The sequence below is a fragment of the Eublepharis macularius genome, chromosome 18, assembly GCF_028583425.1.
Source record: "Eublepharis macularius isolate TG4126 chromosome 18, MPM_Emac_v1.0, whole genome shotgun sequence".
NCBI lineage: Eukaryota > Metazoa > Chordata > Lepidosauria > Squamata > Eublepharidae > Eublepharis > Eublepharis macularius.
In genome coordinates, this window is record NC_072807.1 from 20,618,861 (window position 1) to 20,642,961 (window position 24,101).

Sequence of the window (24,101 nt, forward strand, 5' to 3'; positions counted from 1 at the left end):
CTCTGTAATTTGGAGACTGGCCCTCTTATTGGTACATTAGTTTTATAGCTGCTACTGGACGCTTGATCTTTTCTACTGCTACAGGCAGGCTAACATGACTACCTATCTTGATTTACCCATACAGATACACACAGAAAGTTTGGGTTTTTTTGGTTTTCTACAAGTACTTCAGTTGTTTTAGGATCTGCCTATAATACGTATGCAGAATATTCTACCCAAAGAAGGAAATAGGAGAGCTGGTTGTTAAGAAAATAACTTTCAGGACGATACTTGCAATGTTGTCCTATTTCCTATTGCAACTTCCTTTGAGCCTTTCTACAAACAGGAAACGGAACTGGTTTCTACCTGTTTTCCTGCTGCCTTTTGTTGTGCTTGGAAAAGTGCTCACTTCTCTGCCTAGGGGGATAGAAGTGCGCATCATCGGTAGAGTGGGTGCAGAGCTTTCATTTGAAGTGGCAGTGGAGAGTGTCGTAAAGTTATTAGCTGACTTGTGCCGACCCATTATGGGGTTTGCATGGCAAGAGACTAACAGAGGTGATTTGCCATTGCCTGCCTCTGCAACCCCCGTCTTCGCTGGAAGTCTCCCCTCCATTTACTAACCGAGGCCGACCCTGCTTAGCTTCTGAGAGCTGATGAGATCAGGCTCACCTGGGCTGTCCAGGTCAGGGCTCATTTGATGTAGACATGTAAAAATAAGAGAGACCACTATCCTGCACACTTGAAGCTTCTTTATAATTGGTGACTTGGTTCTTTGTGGCTCCCACCTTATCCTGTGTTGGCTGTATTGACTAATATAACAGTTCTCCAAGGCTTAGGGCAGGTGTATCCCAGCCTTGGTAACTGAGATTCTTTATCTGTAGGTTCAGTGCAGGCATTCTGACATGCAAAGCATAAGCTGTGCTGTCATTCTCTTTGTCCTCGATTGTTCCTTGCCAGCAAAACCAGGAGAACTAATAACAGAAGGTCAATCAACTGCTGGTCGTCCTTTCCCTTTTAAGGAGCCACTGGGCTTGTGGAGTAAGTGGGTTGATTGTATAAGACAGTGTTTTGCTTTTAAATACCGAGATAAAAGCAATACGGAGTCCCATTGCATTGTGTCACAAATTTCCTTGAGACGGGAGGGAATCTACAATATGATTTCAAGCACCTTTTTTGGTAACATTAACACACGGCCGAATTGCAACTGGGTTCAGTGTGCCTTCCAGTATCTTCCTTAAATCGTGGACACAGCCAGAGAAGGACAAGAGGTCAAAGGTTTATCCTTGCTCCTAGTCTGCTAGCGCTAGTGACCTTGGGATCTTTACAGTTATGACTCATCTGACTTTTCCAGAAGGCGTGTTTGTGACACACACTACCTAGCAAACTAGCTAAGGGGGACATGGATCTTAAAATAACAAGAACAGCTGTAGCAACTGATCTGGATGAAAACTCCCTTGGATAGTCTCATTCAGTGGCTTCTGTGTGTCGTATGCTTTGCAAAACAAATAATGCTTTTGTAACTCAATTGTTCTAAAGAATACTATTGAGCTGGTGCCTGCTGTAGTGGTGAGAATGTTGGACTATAATCTGGAAGGCCCCGTTTTAAACCCCCACTCTGCCATGGAAGCTTGCTGGGCGACCTTGGATCAGTCGCAGCCGCTCAGCCGAACTTAAAATGGATACAATGCAAAGCAAGAGGGAAATGACGCCAGCGAGGCAAGCAATCAAAATATTATCCATAATAATAATATACATAAGCAAAAAAGTAGCAATGTAGGATATATACAATATGTGATTTATAAAGTGTTCTGGAGGCAAGGAGAATGATGTAAGCCACTGCGGGGTCCCACTGAAGAGCAAGGGTTCAAATGAAGGTAATAAAAATAATAGGCCAGCAACAGAAAAGCGGCCTATAATAATAACTGTGCTTTTATATTGTTGTTCTGCACAGATTAGTGCCCACAAATTCGTGTACAGTCAGTGCTATTTTTATCCCCACGATATACAGCTGGGGAGCAGGGACTGAGATAGGGTTGCCAGCCTACAGGTAGTGGCTGGAGATCTCCCAGAATTGCAACTGGTCTCCAGGCCACAGAGATCAGTTCACCTGGAGAAAATGGCTACTTTGGGGGGTAGATTCCATGGAATTATGCCATGCCAAGGTCCTTTCCCTCCCCAAACCCCACTTTCTCCAGGTTTTGCCCCCCAAATCTCCAGGAATTTCCTAACTTGGAGCTGGCAACTCTAGGCTGAGAGGAGTGGCTTACCCAAGACTACCTACTGAACTGGTGGCAGTAGTGGGAGTCATAACAGCAAAGTGTTCATTTGCAGCCCAACCATTTAACCACTATGCTACAGCAGTCAGTTGTTAATCTTATTTGAAAAAAGAAAAGATCTGCCTGTTAGTTGGAGAGATTATTTAACGGCACAAGTACCAAACATATGCAATCCAATTAAGGAGCCGAAGAGCTGCTATGTAGAAGAGAATGGGGTGGGCCAGCATGGAGAGGCCCTTAGGCTCATGTTTATTGATTTCAGAGCTGCACAGTGTATCGCTGTATTTGACAGTAAACTGGCTGGTGACTGTGAATGAGCAAAAGGGCAAAGCCCAGGCCACCCATGGAAAGAAATAGGAGGAACTCCCAGCTCTGCTGAAATGAACGGGCTTTTTAAAGGAGGAAAAAGTAGGGAACCTGAGACAAGCTTCATGAGGGCTAGAAATTGTATCAAAACGTTGAAAGCAGCTGAAAATCTGTGAAAGGAAACACCCTCCTAGTCAAGCCCAGAGATTCCTGGTAAATCTTGGGAGTGAGATCGCTTCCCCCTCTTCCAATTCCTTGCAAGAAGCTCCCCATCTTGTATATGTGTGAATCCCCAAAAAGTGATCAGAGAAGGTGTGAGTTAGCAGTTGGGGTATTAGATTAGGATTAGGAAGACCTGGGTTCAAATCCCTCTACTACCCTGAAGTCCTCTGGGTTACCTTGGACAAGTCTCACGTACTGTCAGTCTGACCTACTTCACCAGGCTGTAGAGAGGATAAAATGGAGAAAGGAGAACCAAGGGATGAAAGTGCACTAGGTAACGCTGTGAGTGCAAATCTTGAATGGGAGATGTAAAGTGGTGGTACAGGAGGAACTCAGTTCTCAGTGGCTCCCATTAAGTTCTATGGGACAAAAAGTAAATGGGATGAAGCCAGCAAGACTTGGGGAGGGGTGTGGCAAGCTTACCTTATCCTAGAATACAGAGGCAAGGGGGTAGGCTTACCCCACCCCACCCCACCCAATGGTTTTCACTCAACAACAAAGCTTGTACTATCTTCCATAAAAGTGAATGGTAACCATCCTCTGGTGAAAGTAAAATGTGCCCTCCCCATGAGTGGGCCAAATACAAAGACCCAGTGCATGTGAATGCTGCAAATAGGGTGGCCAAGACGTTGGGGGGGGGGAATGTCCTGTCCCTTTTACAGGCTTAATGCGCAGAAATGGGGCAGGTGAAGCTTTTCAAGTCATGGAGGAAGATGTCATCTGGTAAATAACGTCCCATTAAGCCTCTATTAAAGGCACAGGATTGGTTTTTCTTCTGGCAGTTGGCAACCCATGGCAGAGTCAATTCCAGTTTTTTGGGGGGGGGGCATCCCCACCCATGTACTTTCCCCCACCTGTGCCGCCTCCTCCTGCTCACAAGCTTTCCTTCTGCTGCACTCACAGCTACCCACACTGCCTGATGTCCTTTGCTAGACAGTGCTGGGCAGCGCATGTCACTGGAAGTGCTGCCACAATGGCTACCAGGAGCATTGCTGTTGTGCGCCACCTGCATGCTCTTCCCCAGCTGGGCAGCATGTTTAGCAGGGTGAATGGCCAGTGGAAATCTCTTAAACAGGTGGGGGAAGGGTGGGCAGCAAAAGAGGTGTGTGGATGGGGGGGGGGTGGCACTGGGCCCTGGCAACTGCCCTGCCTCAAGACATGCTAATGCCAGCCCTGACCTTCGGTGCGAGGTGTGTACGGTGCCCCTTCCCAAAAAGCCCTGTGTTGGATGAACCCAGGATCCTCTTCTTGCTCCAGCCATCAAAGAGCAACATTCTGTGTGGCTGAGGGATTGTGATTGGCCCAAGCTTATCCAATGAGCTTTGAGTCTGAGGGGAGGTCTCTCCTCCCCACGGTCCGATTCTATCCACTGTGCTGCACCAGCTCTCCTTAGTTGCTCAATCATGAAAGTGTCTTGTAAAAATAAACCTGGACGTATCTCCTTTCCGCCTAGCAACATAACACAGAAGGCATGCTGCTTTCACCGGCTGTAGTGCTTTGACCGTGTACAGCCTGATCTCTTTAAAAGCTGAACATTCTAACACATCGAACAGGGAGTGGCCGGCCCTTGGATATTCCAGCACTTACCTAATTGATGCTATCTTTGGAATTCAACAACTTCACGCATATTGAAGATAATATGGCTTTTAAAAATAAGCCTGCTTGTAAATTCTTTCAAGGAAGGTTCAGCGCTGCTAATGAGACACCAGTTTAAAACTCTCTCTATATTAGCTTTCAGTTTTAGAATGGGTTTTTTCCCCGCACTTTTTAGTTTCATCCTTCTGAAGCTCAGATTAAGATTCGTGAAGTAACAGTGCTAAAGGGAGCAAGATTAGCGTCCAGTAGTAACTTAAATACTTACAAAATTTCCAGGGTATAAGCTTCTGAGTGGAGCTCCCTTCGTCAGATGCTAAAGGGAGTGGCTGTATCCCTAATTAAAAGCAACTGTGGTTTGAATTGACCTCTTTTTCTCTCCTGATTACATTGTCCAGTAGCAAAAATGGTTGAAAGTACAATAAACAATTCTCTTTTCCTCCCAGTCTCCTTTGAAAAAGGTAATCTCAAGGAAATGGCGTGTGAGTGCAGGGCGTTTTTTCAGGGGGGCCGCGGGGGAACGGAGTTCCGGCACCTCTTGAAAATACTCAGCAATAGTGCTTGAAAATAGTGATTTCAAGGAACCCCATGTGTTTCTTCCTCATTTCCCTCTTGAGAGTTCCGCCACCTCTTTTCCCAGAAAAAAACCCCTGTGTGAGTGTGTATAAAATGCCATCAAGTCACAGCTGACATAACCCCATAGGGTTTCCAAAGCAAGAGACTAAAATAAGTGGTTTGTCATTGCCTGCCTCTGCACAGAGACCCTGGACTTCCTTGGTGGTCTGCCATCCAAGGACTAACCAGGACTGATCCTGCTTCGTTTCGGAAATCTAACACAACCAGGGCGCCTCCACAAACAAGCAAGCAAGCACACCAGCTTGTGGTAGTTGGTGTGTTTGCTTGCTAGTTTCGGAAATCTGACAAGATCCAGCTAGACCGGAGCATCCAAGCTAGGGGCAAACAAATGGAGCAGGAAATAAATGTATTTATGCTGATATGATGGAGGTAGCATCTTTTTTTATTCTGCAAGTCAATCTGTTCCTCCCCGCCCTGCACGCAGGGTTCTTGTACAAATGCCATTTATAATCCCTCTAGACTTCAGTAATGCGGCGAAGAGTTTTGCAGGTTGAAAGCCCAGGAGGTGAGTATAAAAATAGGCATGCAAACTTCAGAACAACAAACGTGGACAGGGAGTTCCAGGGACAGCTGTAATACTTTAAAAGGCTTCGTGGAGAAGAGAGTTTACTCAGCTTTGGGCAAACTGCCCTGCAGACAGGCCTGGTGCTCTCTCTCCCTTTGTCACAAGAAGTCGTTTAGAGAGCCCACCAAATAATGTCTGATATACTGAATAGTCATAAGCCCGACGTGTCGGGCTTTCCATTGGAATGATACTGTTTGTAATTCACACTCAGCTTCACCCCGAAGTTTTGAGACTTCCTTGAAAATCAGGATAGCTGACATGTTCACAAACTATAGACTGCCAAGCACGAGCTACATTTTGTCAGGGACCCATTTTAACTGTTGAGGCTTCTGTTAAAGGTACAAGTTTTCTGGCTGACGTGTAATAGTGAGCAGAAAAAGAAAATATTAAAGGGTTTTTTAAAGTTTATGCTGCTTTCTCTCAGCGTGGGATTCAAAGCAACTCACAATCCAACATTTTACCAAACGAAAACACTGACAAACTAAAAAAGCAGTTTAAAACCAGGGCAACAAAACAGCCAGATTGTCATGAGGTGGGCAACAAAAGATGAAGGGATGGGGGAGGATTTGATTTTTCACAACCCAGTACAAGGGCATAAGCTTTGCCTGGTGCCTAAAAGAGCACAAAGAAAGGTCGTTCTAGAAACGCTTGACAAATATTCTTGTATTCTACAGGGAGTGACATTACCCTTCCTTCCATGTCTCAAAAAGGCTTCTCTATGGAGGTTGTGACAAAATTTATGTAAATTCAACTAATTGTTAAAAGGTTAATTAATTGAAGATTCTTTAATCACTTGTCATAGTATAGAGATAGGGACCAAAATGTGATATCTTTGGGTGCCCCCTTTCTTTCATTTCTAAACATTGAAGTCTTGGAGGTGTCCCAGAGTTGAGACTTTCTGGTTGTCTTACTGGCAGGAGAAGTTCTCAACCCTTGCATAGCAACAGACTGTCTTAACTAAGAGCCAAAACAGACGTGACGAATTTCACGTGTCGTCCACGCGATTGCACTTACACGTGTCTCCCGCGGGTTTTGCTGTAGGTACATGAAGAAGGGAAGAATAAATAAAACTCCTCTATGAAAAACAATGGGCGTGTGTTCTGCAGCACTGAATACTTATCTGCTATTCACAGAAGTTATTTCTTCCTGACATTTTCTTAGTGTTCCTCTCCCGCTCCCCCACACAAAAGGACTGACAATATTCCCCTGACAAGGAGTGGTAGTTGTTTTTCTAATAAACTCTGGAAGGTATTACGCAAAAAACATCTAGTGTGGACGCTAGATGTTTAAAATGATTGAAACGGTACAGGGCAGAATTGACAAGAAAGGGGAATTTCAGGGAGCTTTGTGGTTTTATTTGTATCACCTTGGAAGTTCACAGTACTTCATTCGTTTATATCATATTACAAAACAGTTGGAGCTCTGCAAAGCCAACTCCAACAGGGTGTAACTTACCTACATTAAAAATGTCACTTGCCCAGCTCTGTTGTTCAGCGTAGGGAGTACTTTTAAACTTATTAAGTGTCTTGAATGCCAAATATGTGCCTCTCTGCCAACTCTCTCCTCCTGCTCGGAGCCAGTATGTCTCCTCTCTGAACACCAAAGTTTCAGTTGCCAGCTACTTCTCTTCAGCATTTATACAGCTTTCTGAGAAAAGGAATAAAGTCCAAAAAGTTAAAAGCACAGGCCTGGAACCGCCAGATGTTTAAGCCATTGACAATGGTCTCAATTTGTTTTTAAACACTGCAGTGGAAGTGATTCCTCTCTAGGGAACAGCCAGTATTCATTCTGAGAAGAGCCAAGATTCATTTAGTCAGTCAACAGACACAAAAGAGAAGGCAGCAAAAAGAAGTGTTATTAATCGAACTACTTAGGATCTATGTACTTTTTTTTTAGTGCTTCACAATACGCCGTTTCAAGAATCCTAGTAACGTTCCTGTAAGGTTAAGTCCATAGAGACAATGGCGCACAACAGTGTCTTTGCTCTATTTTGTACGGTGTGCACCACCGATCACAGCTTGCCCACCTACTATATTGTAGCACGTTATTTCTTACTTTCTCACTGCTGGGAGCAGGGCCAACCCCACCCAGCAGTCAGAGATGGATGGATTCCCCAAGTCAAACTGAAAATCGAGAGGCATGCGTTCCTTTGGTATTTCTGTCCCTATGCTTGTTCCCACTCTCTGTATCCAAACACCGTCCCAAATCTCAAACTATTTCTCACTGAGGGTAGCCAAGGCAATAGACAAGGGCCTCGGCACTGCCTGCTAAAGAACTACATGTCCCCTTTTGTTTATTTTGGAGCCACAAGAAATCTCTCTTGTGTACCACAAACTTAAGTAGCTATCTTATACCCATGGGTAAATCCGGAGTTGCTTGCTTAAGAAGAGCATAGTATCCAGGCCAGAAGAAGTAAAAGTTTCATTTTGCTCTGCACCAGTCAGCGTATTGGATAGAGTCCAGTTCTGGACACCAGAATGTAGACAGAGAAAAACTGGAAGAGCAATTAAGATGGTTGGGGGTCTGGAAACAGGACTTACTGTGGAGGAACTGGGCATGTTTAGCTTGGAGGACAGAACACTAAGAGGAGACATGAGAGCCCTACAGCTTCTGGCAGTCACATGGAAGTGGGCAAAGCATCACCATGGTATGGTGGTTAGAATGGCAAACTAGGGCCGTTTCCAGACGGCTTACCTGCACCCGGGACGTCGCGCCACATTTCGGATCGTGCCGGGGAAAATGCGAAATATCGCGTTTTCTCGCGCAAGTTTTGCGTGACATCGTGCAAAACTCGTGCGAGAAAACGTAATATTTCGCATTTTCCCCGGCATGATCCGAAATGTGGCGCGACGTCCCGGGTGCAGGTAAGCCGTCTGGAAATGGCCATGATCTGGGATACCCTGGTTCAAATCTTCACTCTGCTATGGAAGCTCATCGGGTGACCTTGGGCCAGTCACACTCTCAGGGCTGCCAGCTCCCGTAGAGAGCTTGCTGGACATTTGGAGGTGGAGCCTGAAGAAAGCAGGATTTGGGGAGAGGAGGGACTGGATCCCAGCAGGGTATAATGCCATAGAGCCTACCCTCTGACATTCCTGGAGATTTGGGGAATGGAACCTGGAGAGGGCAGAGTTTGGGAAAGGGAAGGGCCTTAGTGGGGTATAATGCCATAGAGTTCATGCTTCGTAGCATCCATTTTCTCCAAGGGAACTGATCTCTGCTGTCATCCTGGGAGAACAGTTGTAATCCTGGAAGACCTCCAGGCCTGCCTGGAGGTTGAGAACTATAGTTTTAGCTACCTATAGAGTTTCTGGGGATAAAATGGAGAAGAGGAAAGAATCATGTCTGCTGCCCAGAACTCCTTGGAAAATTAAAAAAAGAACTAAATAAATAGATAAGACTGGTTCTCTGCTGCCAGTTTTCTGCTGCTGCAGTGGGCAAAACAAAACCTAACAGCCTATAGTTACAGGATAGAAGATTTCACTTGAACATTAGAAGAAACTTCTCCACAGTCAAAAATAAGACAACAATGGAACCAATTATCGGAGGCTGGGGTGGGCTGTTTCTTGACGGATGTTTTCAAGCAGAGGATGGTTATCCATCTGTCAGGATTCAGGAATGCTCTACCTTAGGATGTCCTGCATTCGTTTATAATATGGGTCCCCAACCTTTTTGAGCCTGGAAGCACCTTTGGAATTCAGACAGTGTGTGGTTGGTATAGCCACAAAATGGCTGCCACAGAAGGCAGAGCCAGCTGCAAAATGGCTGCCACAGCTTACCCTCAGTCTCACAATAAAGAAGGTCATTGTGCTGTGGTGACAGCTGTAGCCAAAGCAATGTTTCTAAAAAATCTGCACAGCCAATCAAAACTCCAATAGTTGGGCAAAAGCCTTGCCTGGCCCTGTCAGCTTTCTGAAAACACTTGGGCGCCCGAAGTTACCAGGCGCCATGACACCCACAAGTACCACATTGGGGACCCCTGCCCTATAACATCCATGTCAGTTCTAGGATTCTATGATTCTACAACTTCATGGTGGAGGAAGATTTGTATCAGAGGTTCCCTGGTCCCAAGCTCAATCTTAACCATTATGCTGTATCCCCCCAACTACTTCATTACTATGCCAGGAGTGCAGAAAACAGGGATGGTTGTTTCAGAGTCTGCAATTCACGAGGACGCACTTGATTCTGCAAGCATGTTTTGCTATCATCTTCAGCTTCTGATTCACTGAGAAACAAGCACTATGTTTAGGCTTGGCCCTTGGGGTAGTTTCATTTTAAGGAGCTTGCATCTGTTGTCCCAAAGCTTCTCTAAAGGTCGCAAGTTAATTTAGTATCAGAAGCTCCAGGCAGGGACAATCAACACCTTTAATGAACATGCTGCCGAGTATCCCATTTAATAAGTAATAGACAGCTCATGCCTTAAAATATGACCGCCCCCCCAGCACACTTAGACCTGTTTCACAGTCTGTACATAGAGCCCCCAGTCAACTAACTGAAAGCCACTGTGGTATAATAGTAAAACTAGGATCTTGAAGACCCAAGTTCAAATCCCCAGTCTACCATAGAAGCTGGCTGAATGACCTTGGGCCAGTTACACACACTCAGCTTAACCTACCTTACAGGGTTGTTGTGAGTATAAAATGAAATGACAGAACGAGGAAAGCCACTTTGAATCTTCAATGGGGAGAAAGGCAGGGTGTAAAGTAAAATAAATTTATTTCTACATATCCTGGGATGTGTCCCTTGCATCTTTATTAATTTGGACATTCTCGTCTTTGACCCAAGAAAAGCAAGCAATAATATAAAGAGCCAATGTATTAGTAACTTATTAGGAGAGGTTACTTTGGTTGTGAATATCCAGGTCCAACTTGTCCATCAGCAGTGAACTTCACAAGATAGTTGAGTACATATCACTCTGCCTAACCTACCTCTTATGGCAGTTAGTGGATTAAAATGTGGCTAACTGGAAGCTAGCTTCAGAACAGGAAAATGAAATGCACCAACTTTTCTCAGCTATACTAAGTTTACGGAGCTTTCAACAGATCCTGCCATATCGAGGAGTTCCTAGTGGACCACTGTTCTAGAGAGCCACAAGCCAGGCAGATCTAAGGCCCAGTAGATCTACCAGCTCACACGGCTCAGGCCCAGCCAGTGGTACCTACAATGGCTTATGGTTGCCAATTACAGGTGGGGAAATTCCTGGAGATTTGGGGGTGGAACCTGGGGAAGGTAGGATCTGGAGAGGAGAGGGATGTCAGCTAGGCAGGGCTCATTTTGAGGGAGAACGCGCAGGAACGCAGTTCTGGGAGTTCCCCAAAGAGGTCATATGTCAGGTGGCCCCGCCCACCTGACTCGGCCATTTTCAGCCCGTTTCATCTTGGATTGGGGCCGAAACAGCCTGGAGTGGGTCACTGACGGGTGGTGGACCACGCTCCTGTTCAGCAGCAGCCCAATCCTGACCATTTTGGGCCCCTTTTCAGCCATTTTCAGCCCCCTTTTGCCATTTTGGGCCCAATTTTGGCCCTGAATGGCCAAGATTAGGTCCAAAGCAGCCAGGATAGGTGATGCCAGGGGGTGTGGCATATGCAAATCAGTTATGCTAATGACACATTTCCAGTGATGGCAAGGGCCGTGGCATATGCTAATGAGTTATGCTAATGTGTTATGCTAATGAGTTCCTCCAGCTCTTTTTCTACGAAATGATCCCTGCAGCTAGGTATAATGTCATAGAGTCCATCCACCCTCCAAAGCATCCATTTTCTCCAGGGGAGTTGATCTCTGTCATCTGAAAAGCCAGTTGCAATTCTGGGAGGTCTCCAGGCCTCACCTGGAGGCTGGCAACCGTTCAATGGTTGTCAGATCACTCGCTGCCTCCTCCTGCACAGCCAGTACTGCATAAGGAGGTAATGTGATCCCGGATCTGAGGTGAGTTACAGTGGCTTGTAGACGGGGGCGGGGGGGGGCAGGGTTGCTGCTTGACTGTTTTAACTTCCCAGTCTAGCCCTGCTGCTCACTTAGAGAGATCAATAAACAGGAAGTGGCTTCTTAACGTGTATTCCTCAATTAGAAGCCACAGATCGAAATTGACTGTAGGACATCAGGACATGCAAGACCACCCCACCCCCCAACCTCCTTTCAGGGTGGATGGGAAAACATACATCCCCACTCTGTCTTGCAATGCCCCTTGCCATCTGCTGAGTTCATTGTGTATGGAATATTTTCAACAGAACGGGAAATCTCAAAGATCTTTCCGTAACATCAGCACCTATCTCTGGTAGATGGTGGTGGAGTGTCCTCAAGTCACAGCAGACTTATGGTGACCCCTGGTGGGGTTTTCATGGCAAGAGACTAACAGAGGTGGTTTGCCATTGCCTGCCTCTGCAACCCTGGTCTTCATTGGAGGTCTCCCATCAATTACTAACCAAAGCTGACCCTGCTTAGCTTCTGAGATCTGCAAGATCTGACTCACCTGAGTTATCAGAGCAGAAATCTGCACATCCAGTCGAGGTATGACTTTGCTCAAACCAGAAGAGATTAGCTCCCCAAACCAGGATTATTTTCTCTCTTGGGACAGCTAACCCTAAGCTTGCGTTTTGTACTTTTATATTCTATATGTGTTTGTTAATGCCTGTATATTTTTTGTTAAAATTGCGAGGGCCTTTGTCTAGGAGCAGTAAATAAACTATGCCAGTTATTCAAACCTTACAACATCTTTCTTTAAGTGATGTTTTTTCTGGACCAGGGCAACTAAATATGAAACTATTACTTCAATTCTTAGAAGAAAATTTGTGCTGGGTGAAGTCAGACTTTACTACAGCAACATGTCAAAAGCTTTTTCGGGTCTCGGGCCAACGTATTTCCTATTCAAATCTGGGACATTTATTGACAGCAAGTGCTGCTCTTGAGTTGCAACCTCCAGTGAATATATGTATTAATCAGGGCTTTTTTTCAGCTGGAACGCAGTGGAATGGAGTTCCAGAACCTCTTGAAAATGGCCATATGGCTAGTGGCCCCGCCCCTTGATCTCCAGACAGAGGGGAGTTTAGATTGCCCTCCATGTCACGGCACAGAGGGCAATCTCAACTCCCCTCTGTCTGGAGATCAGGGGGCGGGGCCACCAGCCATGTGACCATTTTCTCCAAGGGCAACCCACTGAGTTCCACCACCTCTTTTCCCAGAAAAAAAAGCCCTGGTATTAATTTCTCATTCCTTTGATACTTATACTAAGATTATACAAATAATCTTCGATGCAGAGCATGCAAATGATTTACTTCGTGAAAAAGGAGAGCATTGTGAACAGGGGGAAAAAATGCAAATCTTAAGTTATGTGTAAGCAGGTTTATAAATTTCTTCTTGGCTACAGCCTGAGAGGTTCGAGATAAAAAATAACCGTATATATTCAACCCAGTCTTTTGAAGAACAGCACTTTCTCCTAAGCTCTCTGCTGGCTATTGCGGCAGGAAAGCATAATTAAATAAAGATTTTTCCAGCGCCTGCTGCTATATGCATCCAAATACTTTTAAAAGCACACAACCTGAAGCAGACTTACCATCAGAGTGCACAGAGGGAAACAATTCCTAACAAGGTTGCCTGTCTCCTCCTCCATTTTCTGCTTTGGCCTTTAAAGGTTTACAGTGAAATTCACTTTGTCATCAGAGATATTTCCATGTTAATATCATTTATGTAAAGTCTGTAAACAAATGGAAAATGTCTTGCAGTGAAAGCCTAAGCAGAGTTACTTCAGTTTAAGCTCATTGAAATCAACGGGCTTTGACTGGAGTAACTTTGCCTAGGATTTCACTGTTGGATGCTTTTCTGGGCTGGGGAGAAGCGTTAGTGTAAAGTTCGACAGTGGCTGTCTTTACCGGCTTGCCAAGCCTGAGATTTTCATAGTGCAACCAAGTTCTGTAGAAATTAATTAAAAGTAGACCCTGAGCAATATGCAAAAGAATACGAGTTGGATCCGGACTAAAATTTCAGTTAATGGAAGGTCGTTTTGATTAGTGGGATGAAAGTTTTCTGCCTCCCCCTCCCCTCTGGTTGCTGTTCCTGGGGGACAGAGGACAATTCAGGGAACTTCAATGTGTTGAAGCAGAAGGGAGGAGGGTGCAAAGTTCTGTGCTGATCCTAGCAATGCCTTCCACTAACAGAAAACATAGTACATAAATAGTCTTCCTGTTATGTGGCTGACCCTGTGATTAGGAATGCAGAGTGGGCATATTTAAAAAAAATTATGAAAGTGAAAGTGATAAATGATCTGCTAAGGAATGCTACATCCATGTTTGGGTAGTCATTTAATTATTCTTCTTTAAGAACTTGGAGGGTTTGAAGGCAAAGGTGTAGAAGAAACTGAGTTGGATAACTAGGTACATAACCCTAGACTACCACCAGCAGCCCTTTATAATCTAAGAGGCCAAGCATATTGCTCTTTGGTAATGTTATTGGCTCTACATTTCATGCTCTGTGAAACTGACCTGCTTATAAAGGACGGGCAGGGTACGGCTCCGGTACATTGCTAGCAACAAGCACTCCTGCAGCCCTATAACATTACATTCTATTTAAAGTTTTGTGATTCTTTCTTTCTTTATTACAGTCAGCAACCAGAGAGGAACGAGATAAAAAGCGACCAGAATTTAGCATATATAAAATACAGCAAGAGTGTAACAAATCTAGATGTGGATACATAATTTCATAACAAACACTAACTTGCAAAATTAAAAGAAGTCCATCAGGACCAACCAAAAACTAAAACATACTAGTGCAATTCTACTAAAAGGCCAGTATATGCCAACTAACATCTAATAATTTAAATCAGGGCTTACTACAAGTGGAGATAAGGGTTTGCACAACTCCAGACAAAGTATGGCTAAGATGATGTATTAGATACTACAATCAATTCTTCATCAACATTGCCAGGCAAGTTTTGAGATTCAATTTTTTTGTGTGAGTTTTGTGATTCAGTTTTGAATGGTTCTAAAGGCCTTTTTAACAGTTTACATCTTCCCGCTCCCCAGGAACGCAATATCGTTTTCCCTTTCCACACTGAACACACATGAAGCCTCTGTATACTGAATCGGACAATTGGTCCATCAAAGTCAGTATTGTCTGCTCTCAGGCAGAAATCTTTCACATCTCATATTGCCTGGTCCTTTCAACTAGAGATGCCATAGACTGAGCCTGGGACATCTTGCCACGGCCCCTCCCTCGACATGGTATTTGCTTTCCACATTCTAAGTCAAGGATCAGTTTTTATATTCTTGGGGGCTACCCTGCCCTATTCTCCAGACACTAGTCAAAGGACAAGAGAAATTTACCACCTAGCCAGCATGGATGATCACTCCCTTCACGGATGCCAAGTGCATGCTATCAGACAGAGGCCGTTTTCACACGTCTTACCTGCTGCCAGAACATTGTGCAAAACACCTGGAAGACAGTGTCTTCTTGCGCAAAATTGCACCAGGAAGATGCTGTCATCTGGGAGTTTTGTGTGAAATCACGTCTTCCTGGTGTGATATGGCACAAGAAGACGCTGTCTTCTGGGTGTTTTGCGCGATGTTCCAGCGGCAGGTAAGACGCGTGAAAACGGTTTCATCACACAATTAAAATTTGAGAGGGCATCTGGGAACCAACGAAAGTTGCTTTGGGGCCAGATACGGACAGCAGCCACTGTGTAGCATCTCATTCTCAATGACCAGCTTGAAAATAGCTACCAGGAGGGATGTCTATACAGTTTGTAAAAGGTCAGCTGAGTGTTTACTGTAATGCCTCGTGCATCATCTGAATTTTTAATCTCCAGAATTGTTAATACAACTACCAAGAAATCCTTTGCTCTCACCCAACAAGAGATCTCCAAGTCCTGTGATTGAGAGAAACAAGGAAAATTGATGGCCTTTATAATTTCAGCAGGGAAACCTGATTTGTTTAGCGCACTGTAGTGGGTGAAAGCAGACCACACACATGCACACATACATGCATAGCCTGATGAAGAATTCTGGTGAATTCTAAAGCCTGTATAATGTTGGGTCATTTTGTTTGGTTCTAATAAAAGGTATTACATGTACTGTTATGAATTAGCATTCAGCTATTTGCAATGATTTCCTACATAGCCATTTAAAGTCTCTTACTTTTTATTTTCCAACTTTTCAGACTAGTATATTTGCACACATTTTTAAAATTAGCCAGCTGCAATTGTCTGCTCTGTGGGAGAAAAATCCTTCTTTAATTGGCCGTAATTTAGCACAGAGTAACCTGGAATACTCAACGCAGCACTCTGTGTTAAAATAATACAGGTATGGTATCAATTCATCCAGGTAAGGAAGGTGGTACAATACAATATAGGGCAGATGTGGGCTGGAATATGAGCCTAAAAGACTATGAGGTTCTGTGCCTTCAAACTTCTTCTTCTACCCAGTTTTGAGTCCAGTAGGAACTTATCAACAAGTTTTCCAAGGTATAAACTTGAGAGTTCACCTTCCTTCGTCAGACACTTTGACTCTTGAAAGCTGGGAATCTTTTTGGTCTTTAAGGTGCTACTGGAGAATCCGTTCTTGCCCTTCTCATACTGCAAACCAACATGGATATCCGCCTGAAACTTTCTTCTACCCAGAAACTGATGCTAACTATTAGATATGCAAGATCGCCACCTGCTGCTCAAATAGAGTACCGTTTAAAATGCTGGGACACTTGTGAGATGTGAACAAACATTAATAGTTCAACAAACTTAATATTCATTTAATGCAGAGGAGTTAGCCGTGTTAGTCTGTAGCAGCAAAATCAAAAAGAGCCCAGTAGCACCTTTAAGACTAACTAACTGCATTGTAGCATAAGCTTTCGAGAATCACAGTTCTCTTCGTCAGATGCATCTGACGAAGAGAACTGTGATTCTCGAAAGCTTATGCTACAATAAAGTTGGTTAGTCTTAAAGGTGCTACTGGACTCTTTTTGAATATTCATTTAAGCATTTCAAGACCAACACAAATTATTAATAAAATGATCTGGATATCAGCACTATAAATAAAGAGGCATTATATTGTTCAATTACATGGAGATGGTATCTGCCTACAAACAATAATGATTGAGCAAAAAAGAATCAGAAAAAAGAATCTGTCCTCTTTCCCCTGTTGCAAAAAAAATATAAGGGAAAGCAATTGTTCGAGTGCATTTAAAGTTTCTGTTTTACCAACTTATGGTTTATTAGGGAAGAAAGGAACACGCCACTGTCCCCAAAAACATGTTCTTTTTAAAGCAATGTAAACTCTGCTATGGAAGCTTGTTGGATGACTCTGGCCCATCAGTCACATTCTCTCAGCCTAACCTCCCTCACAAGGTTGTTGTGAGGATAAAATGGAAGAGGAGTTAAACCCATTTGAGTTCTCCTTGGGCAGAGAAGTGGGGTATAAATGAAGAAAATAAATCAGTACTAGAAGAAATATATGAACGAACACTTCTTTTGAACGGAATAAATCTTTTTTAAACTGAAAATTACATTGCAAAACAATAATATAATATAATATAATATAATATAATATAATATAATAGTTCATGATCATAATCATATAATTATATTAATAAATCTCCTCAAGTCTTAGCCTTTTCCAGGCTCCTGATCCTTATATTTAAGCTACTAAAAGCTTGTCAGGTTTAAGCCATCACAGGTTCTTTTTTACATAATAAAATCCCTGAAAGAGACACAGGCGCTGAACTCTCGCGAGATTTCTTCTCCCTCTCTCTCCCCCCCCCCGGCGCCGGCCCTCTCGCTCCAACTGCCAATCAGCATCGCCCTGCGCCCTCCGCCCCGTGACCCGGATGTTGATATCCTCCGGCCCTGCCGCCTTCCTCCCCTCTCAGAGGTTACCGATTCGGCGGTTTTGGTTTTTTCGTATCTTTTTTTCTTTGTTTCTAATCTGGTTGCGAAGGTGAGTGTGAGGGTTTTCTTTCACTGGGGGCGGAATTTGTTGCGGGGGGAGGCTGGGGCGACAGAGGCGGCTGTGGTCCCCCGCTGCCTTTTGGTCGTTGGGGGCAACGGCACCGTTTCCATGGAGACGCTTGAAGGCGCGGCAACCTTCTGTGGTCTTGTCCTACTCCAGTGACGTCACCATACCGGGCTCCTTTATGGCGCCTGAGAGGCGATGGAGGATAAAGATTCGAATAGGTGGGTCTTTGGTGGGCGCAAACAAAGGGAGGGGAGGGAAAATATGGGGAAGAAGAAGGGGAGAGGCGGGGTGGGGCCTCAATGGCCATGCTAGGGATGGGGGTGCCCAGGTATGACCTTAGGGCAGTCACTTGGAGAGAGCCACCTAGCATGTATAGTGGTTAAGATCTGGGAGGATCCAGGTTCGAATCTTCCTCTGCCATGGCTGCTTATACCAATCTCTACCTCACAGGGTTTTGAGAATAAAAGGAAGAGGGTGAGATAATTATAAGCTGTAGGTTCCCACTGGGGAGAAAAGTATGGTATGAATGCATCTTCGAGCCTAACTTTTTTTAAAAAAGTGTTCTGAAATACAAAATATCTACTGTACAGATTAATTTTCTACTGGGATAGGAACAGGAATAGTTGTTAAATTTAATCAGTCATGAAATCTAAGGCCTTATCAAAAGTTTTAAAAAGTGCGTATGGTGTACCTGCAGCAGGTTTGTATTCTTAGCTACTGTAATATGGTAATGTAGTTGCGGGGTGGGGGGCAAAATTGCATGTTTTTGCAGTTAATTGGAAGGTACTTTGGAAATTATTGCTTGTAATGTGTATGCTTGGCTTGCTTTGGTCTCTGGTAAGCAGGCTTTTTTGCATTACTTTGAAAGCCTACAAAGCCTCTTTGACCATTGTATGAATGGGTTGTATGAATGGGTTTATGCTTATCCCTAGCTGTTTTCCAGCTGCCTCCAACAAATCTTGTATATTTCCATCCATTATATGTTTTACCAGACATAGTAATTGTGTTGACATCCATTAATATACTAAACCCTTGTGAACAAGTAAGATGTATCTATATGCCATTAAAGGTACTTGAATTGACTTGAAGTAAGATGTATCTGTTCAGATATTTGTCTGCCCTCCCTGTAACAGTTGAGAAGAACAAGGCTTCCGAGAAAGAGCAAACTCACCCTTGTTTGAATACTACTTATCCTTTGTTTTCTCCTTTTTAGGGATGATCAACTTCGGCAGCACCTAGAGTTATAATATGGTGGCTGGGACGGTCTCTGCCATGGCTTCGGAACTTTGTAAAACTATCTCTGAGGCAAAGCTCGAAAGGCACAAGAATTTATTCTTAAATTACCGAAATCTGCATCACTTTCCTCTAGAATTGCTGAAGGATGAAGGTCTGCAGTACTTGGAGCGACTCTATATGAAGAGAAATTCGTTGACCACTTTGGTATGATTTTATAAAAATAACTCGCAAAATGCCCACAACGGGTAGTGTGTGTGTGGAAGCTTTAATCACTGAGCTCAGCATTTTATTTATTTTTTCTTCTGAGAAGTGAACGCACTACTATGTGCTGTTGCCCGGATGCAGCCTTACAGTCTTGGTGAGAAGTGGGTTCTTATGAACACCACTTTGTCCCGAGTTCTGAGCCTCAAGGGAACTTGCAAACTGGTGGGCCACTGTGTGAAACAGGATGCTGGAGTAGATGGGCTGATCCCTCAGGGTTCTTCTTACGTTGTCTGTGAAACCGGAAGGAGATGTTAATAGAGTGATGTTGTGTTCCCACTTACTTTTCTTGGGATTCCTGTCTTTGTATGTGTGCTGCCTCCACTAAGGATCAAGTATCCTAGTCTCTCAGCTGTTTGAAAGAAGTGCAGTGTGGTATGTCTTCCAAGCATACTTTCCATAGAGCAGTCTTTGAAGAAGTTTAGCGGGTCATATTTCGGTGACCAAATCTGTTGCCTTGCCAGGGTTGTCTCGCCTTTGCTAAGGCCATCAGTTTGCTTGAGAATGTGGAGAGAATCCTCAGAGAGGTGATTTTCAATGTTTCTATTCTGACTCCTTGTGGTTCTTAAACTGCCACGAAGGGGCTTAGTCAATGGCAGGTGCAGACTATAAATTCCTTGTTTAGGAGCACTCTCTCGCTTTAGCTTGCCTCTTCTGACAAAAGTAGTTTTTAGACCCCAAGAGCAAACTGATTTCTGCACAGTATCAAAAAACAAGAATGAAATTAATGTGATACTTTGTACGAAGACCAACCAAATGACACAAAACATTGTGCGAGCTTTCCAGCCCACCAGGACTTTTCATCAGGTTTCAGTGTTATAAGATGCTAAAAGACAGAAGTGTGGAATGCAAACATTTCAGGCTAGTAGGTCTATAGGCCGTGGTGTAAGCTGGGAGTCATGCTGGCTTTCTTACTGAGGTGCCAGCAGACTTAAGAGCTTTATTTTATTGCTGTGGTGTAGAGTTACAGCATCTCTTCTGGAAAGCTCAGTTCAATAAATCTCCATTTCTTTATTCTTTCACATAAAAACCATCCATATTTGAGTACAGTAGCACCTTGAAGGCCAACAAAATTTTAGGTGAAAATCTTGGACTTCGAGGTGGTACAGGACTCAAATCTTGCTGTTCTGCTGCAAATCAACATGATTACTCACCAAAAACCTTGCAAAGTCCATCCAAAATATCCTATATGCTGAGTGAGATGTACAGTTCCTTTGCAGGCTGAAAATAAACAAGAAAAAATGAATAGAGATGCCTGATGAAGAGTCCTGGTGGGCTCAGAAGCTTGCACAATGTTATGTACAATTTGGTCGACCCCTAATACAAAGGATTATATGGATTCTGAATGGACCAGTATGGTTGCGCAACATTTCCTGGCCAATATTAAACTTCCACTTCCTGGTCAAGGTTACTCGAGAGTGGTGGCGTTACAATTTCGTGGCTTTCTGGATGAAACTGATTATCTAGCTCGCTTTCATTTCAGTTTCCAGCCAGGATGTGGAACAGAAGCTGCCTCAGTTGCTGGGCAGCTGACAGGCAGAGTGCAAGTCGGTACCATTTGAACCTCTCATTAGTATCTCATTGGTATCTCCCTGGTATCTTTATGGATCAACCGGCCAGAGTGGGTTTGGGAGAGACTGTTTTACAGTGTCTGCAGCCCTGTTTGGCTGAGATGTCAGCAGGTGTTCCTGGGGGTACCACTCCTTTATCCTCTAGCCTTTAACCTACTGGGGGGTTCTGTCTTGTCTCCTGTGCTCTTTAAAATCTGCAGGGAACCACAGAAGACTCCTCTGGGGTATGGCGTCATCAATATCCAAATCCAAAAATGTTTATTGCGGTACATAACCAGCGCAATAACAACCTACATGAATCTACAAAGTACATAAAAGAAAGGTGTCAGTATCAATTAGAGCTTAAAATGAACATAAAAAGACATAGGCTGTAAAAATGTTTAATTTTGTGCTATGATTAATCAACCAGGTGGATTTACTGGTATAAATATGTAAATATAAAATTTAAAGTTAAAAATTGAAAAGCCAAGCTTAGAGAAACAAATAAAACATGGATGACACATTGGTCTTTTTCTCATTTTCATATGAATGTAAGGAAAGTGAAAATCCTAAGGCTGTGGTTTGGATCCAGACTGAATTTTATACTAATGGAAGGGAGGGGGGGATGTAATTTCTGCCAGTTTCCCTAACTGACCTTTCTTAACATTCTTGAAGGTCTCCTGTTTTCCAGGAGCAAGCATTTCATAGTCATCAGTGGACTGCACGAGGGAGGGGGAGAAGCAGGAAGGTGCCTTCCCTTAGCTGAAAAGCTGCCAGTATTTAGAGGAGATGAAGAGCCGGATGTGAGCCAGCGAACTGAGGCTTAATCCAAATAAGGTGGAAGTGAAGTTGTTCTAGGGGAAAGCCCAGCATGGAGTGGGGTTATTGCTTGATGTGGATAGGGGTAATGCTCTTAAAGCAGTTACTGTGCAGATTCAGGGAGCTCCTGGATCTTGCCCTCTGCTTGGAAAAAAATAGGTTGCAAAAGTCAGGGATGTCTTTTTCCAGCTTGGGCTGTTTTACCAGTTGGAGCCATTAACTGGAAACCACTGGCTTAGCCTCAATCACTCATCAAGACTGGACTATGGTAATACAATGTCTGTGAGACTGCCCTTGAAAAGTACAGCTGGTTCAAAACATAGCAGCAGATTGCTTACTGGGACTTGTCGTGGGGATCATATCCTCCCTGCTGCCAATTACGCCAACTACATTTGGCATCCAGGCTCAATTTGAAATGCTGGAACTAACCCTGAAAGCCTTTATTGGCCTTGGCCCAAAGTGTCCTAGCAATTATCACAGCTTAAGAGCTCGGGGTGGCCTTCTCTGTGTGCTGGCTTTGCAGGGGATGAGATTAGTAGGCACGTGGAAGGGAGACTTCTCCATGGTGGTCCTGAAGTAGTGGAACACGCCCCCCCCCCCTTGGGAACTCAGTTGCAACCGCTTCCCAATTGATATCCTTAGTCAGTTAAGGCTCTTCAGTTCCAGAGGATCTTTGAGGAGGGCTAAATTATTTCCCCAAAGCTGTGCTCTTTTTGTGCAAGGTCTTTTACCTGGAGAAACTTCCTTGGGTGTTTTATTGATTAGTGATGCGTTGCTTTGGGCGGGAAAGGGTTATACTTACGATGCTTATAATACCCTAAGTTACGCTTTGAGCTGTCGTACGGTTTGCTGGTCGCTGCTGTTTATTATTGGTAGCTATATTTTTATTTTCAATGTTTTATGTTCTACCGGAATGATTTGAAATAGAAAGGTGAATATACATCTTGCAAATAAACAAACATGTTCATTCGTTTGCTGTTTGGAGAGGGAGGAAGTGTTCAGTAACTGAGCCTATATACTCATTTTTTATAGTTCAGTATAACATCTGAGCCATGGTGGTAAATCTAGGGCAGCTGCTTCTGTTTATATTCTCATCCCTGATGCTTCTCTGGAGTGCTACATAAATGCTTTAACACAAACTCCCCAGTAGGTGGAAACAAAAACTCCGGGTTCCGCAGTGTGGCAGACTTGTATAACTTCTGTGTTTCAGAATTACGATGGTGTTTCTTCCTGCAAATGGTTCTGCGATTGCTCTCCTGACGAGTTCAGTTTCAAAAATGGCAGGAAAATGCAGTAACCAAAAAGAAAAGAAAAACTTATCTGGAGAAATATGGCTGAAATATCTATTATATCGGCCCCACCTGGAACGATATTTAAAGGGCTAAGCTAAATGCAATGCAATGTAATGTAGCCCCTCCTTGCTCACAACTTTTTTTTTTTAAAGATGACAGTTTAGGAAGAAACTGTGCTGTTTATGACTGGGAATGTGAGAAGTGTGTGCTGCACAAATACAAATGAGGCTGCTGCTCCATTAGCGTCCTTCCCCAAACATCTCGAGCCTGGAGGCTTTCAAATCAGACCTGCCCTGGAGTTAAGTTCCAGCACTGCGTTTGGAGGGAGTGCTGCCAGAAATACTGTGGCAATCAATCATTTTGTGAAATAGGACCCACACGGAGTCTCGTAAAGCAAAACCACCACCTTGAGCTTTCACACGGAAATCATGTGACATAGTTGCTGTAACACAATCTCTTGTTTAAAAGATCTCTTGCTTTGGAAGACCTCCATGTTTAGAAGGCAGCTGGCCGAACACAGAGAATGCATTACAGTAATTGAAAAGTGTTAGCAAGCTGGTCGGCCATTAAAGTAGCTGCTATGATTTGATTGTATTGACCAAGGGCATTTATCTGCCATACGTTCTAAGGAAAACTGAATTTTTGTGCACTCACACACAAACACACACAGAGTATACTGAATCAGCCCCTTGGTCCATCATGGTTATTAGACTGACAGCAGCTCACATCACCTCATGCCTGGTTCTTTTAACTGGACGTGCTGGGGATTTAACCAGAGACCTTCTTCATGAAAAGCCCTTCCACTGAGCCACAGCCCCTTCCCTAAATTGTATATTGTATCTTATATATCATGTCTGTCGTAGCATTATCAACCTATGCTGCATTTGGGGAAGATAACTATCCTGCACAGTTGATTGTGTGTGTCATCATACCAGTTAATATTTTGACGCTTTGATTTATTGGAGTGGACCATATTCAGAGTTCTACCAGAGCTCTTAGCTCCAGTTTGGCGTCTCTCTATCGCTAATATTTTCAGGCTTTTTTAGCAGGTTGACTTTATTGCACATTCCCATTTTTGTCCGTTGTGATTTGTTATGAATACCAAATGGAGTACTGGACTTAAAAAATTAAAAGTTTTGTGCCCCATTTGTGACCTGAGGATGAGTGTGCCTGATCTGTTTCATTGTGAATCCAGCAAACTTATTTGTTATTAGTGACTGATGCTTTGTCTTTTGAAAACTAAATTAAATTTAAAACTCTTTTTTTAGCCAGAAAACCTTGCCCAGAAGCTCCCAAATCTCGTCGAACTGTGAGTGTGCAATACTTTTTTTTTTGTTTACAGTAGAACATTTGATTTAATCATGAAATGCCATTTTTTTCTCCTGAATAAGATGCTAAACCATGTAGATGAATATTTCTGTTGTTTTCCTTGTTGC

At 43.7% G+C, this 24,101-nt stretch overlaps 1 protein-coding gene across 3 annotated transcripts in view; it reads left to right on the forward strand.

Moving 5' to 3' along the window:
* Positions 1-17,401: 17,401 nt before the first annotated feature.
* The window catches only part of LRRC28 (leucine rich repeat containing 28), a 50,470-nt gene continuing 43,770 nt past the window's right edge, over positions 17,402-24,101 (forward strand). For all 3 annotated transcript variants that reach the window (XR_008598545.1, XM_055002623.1, XM_055002624.1), the window contains exons 1-3: positions 17,402-17,489; positions 18,721-18,947; positions 23,934-23,974. Coding sequence is in view for 2 of the 3 variants with exons in the window: in XM_055002623.1 (XP_054858598.1) it covers positions 18,756-18,947; positions 23,934-23,974 (233 nt within the window). In the remaining variant the exon portion in view is untranslated. The remainder of the gene's footprint in view (positions 17,490-18,720; positions 18,948-23,933; positions 23,975-24,101) is intronic.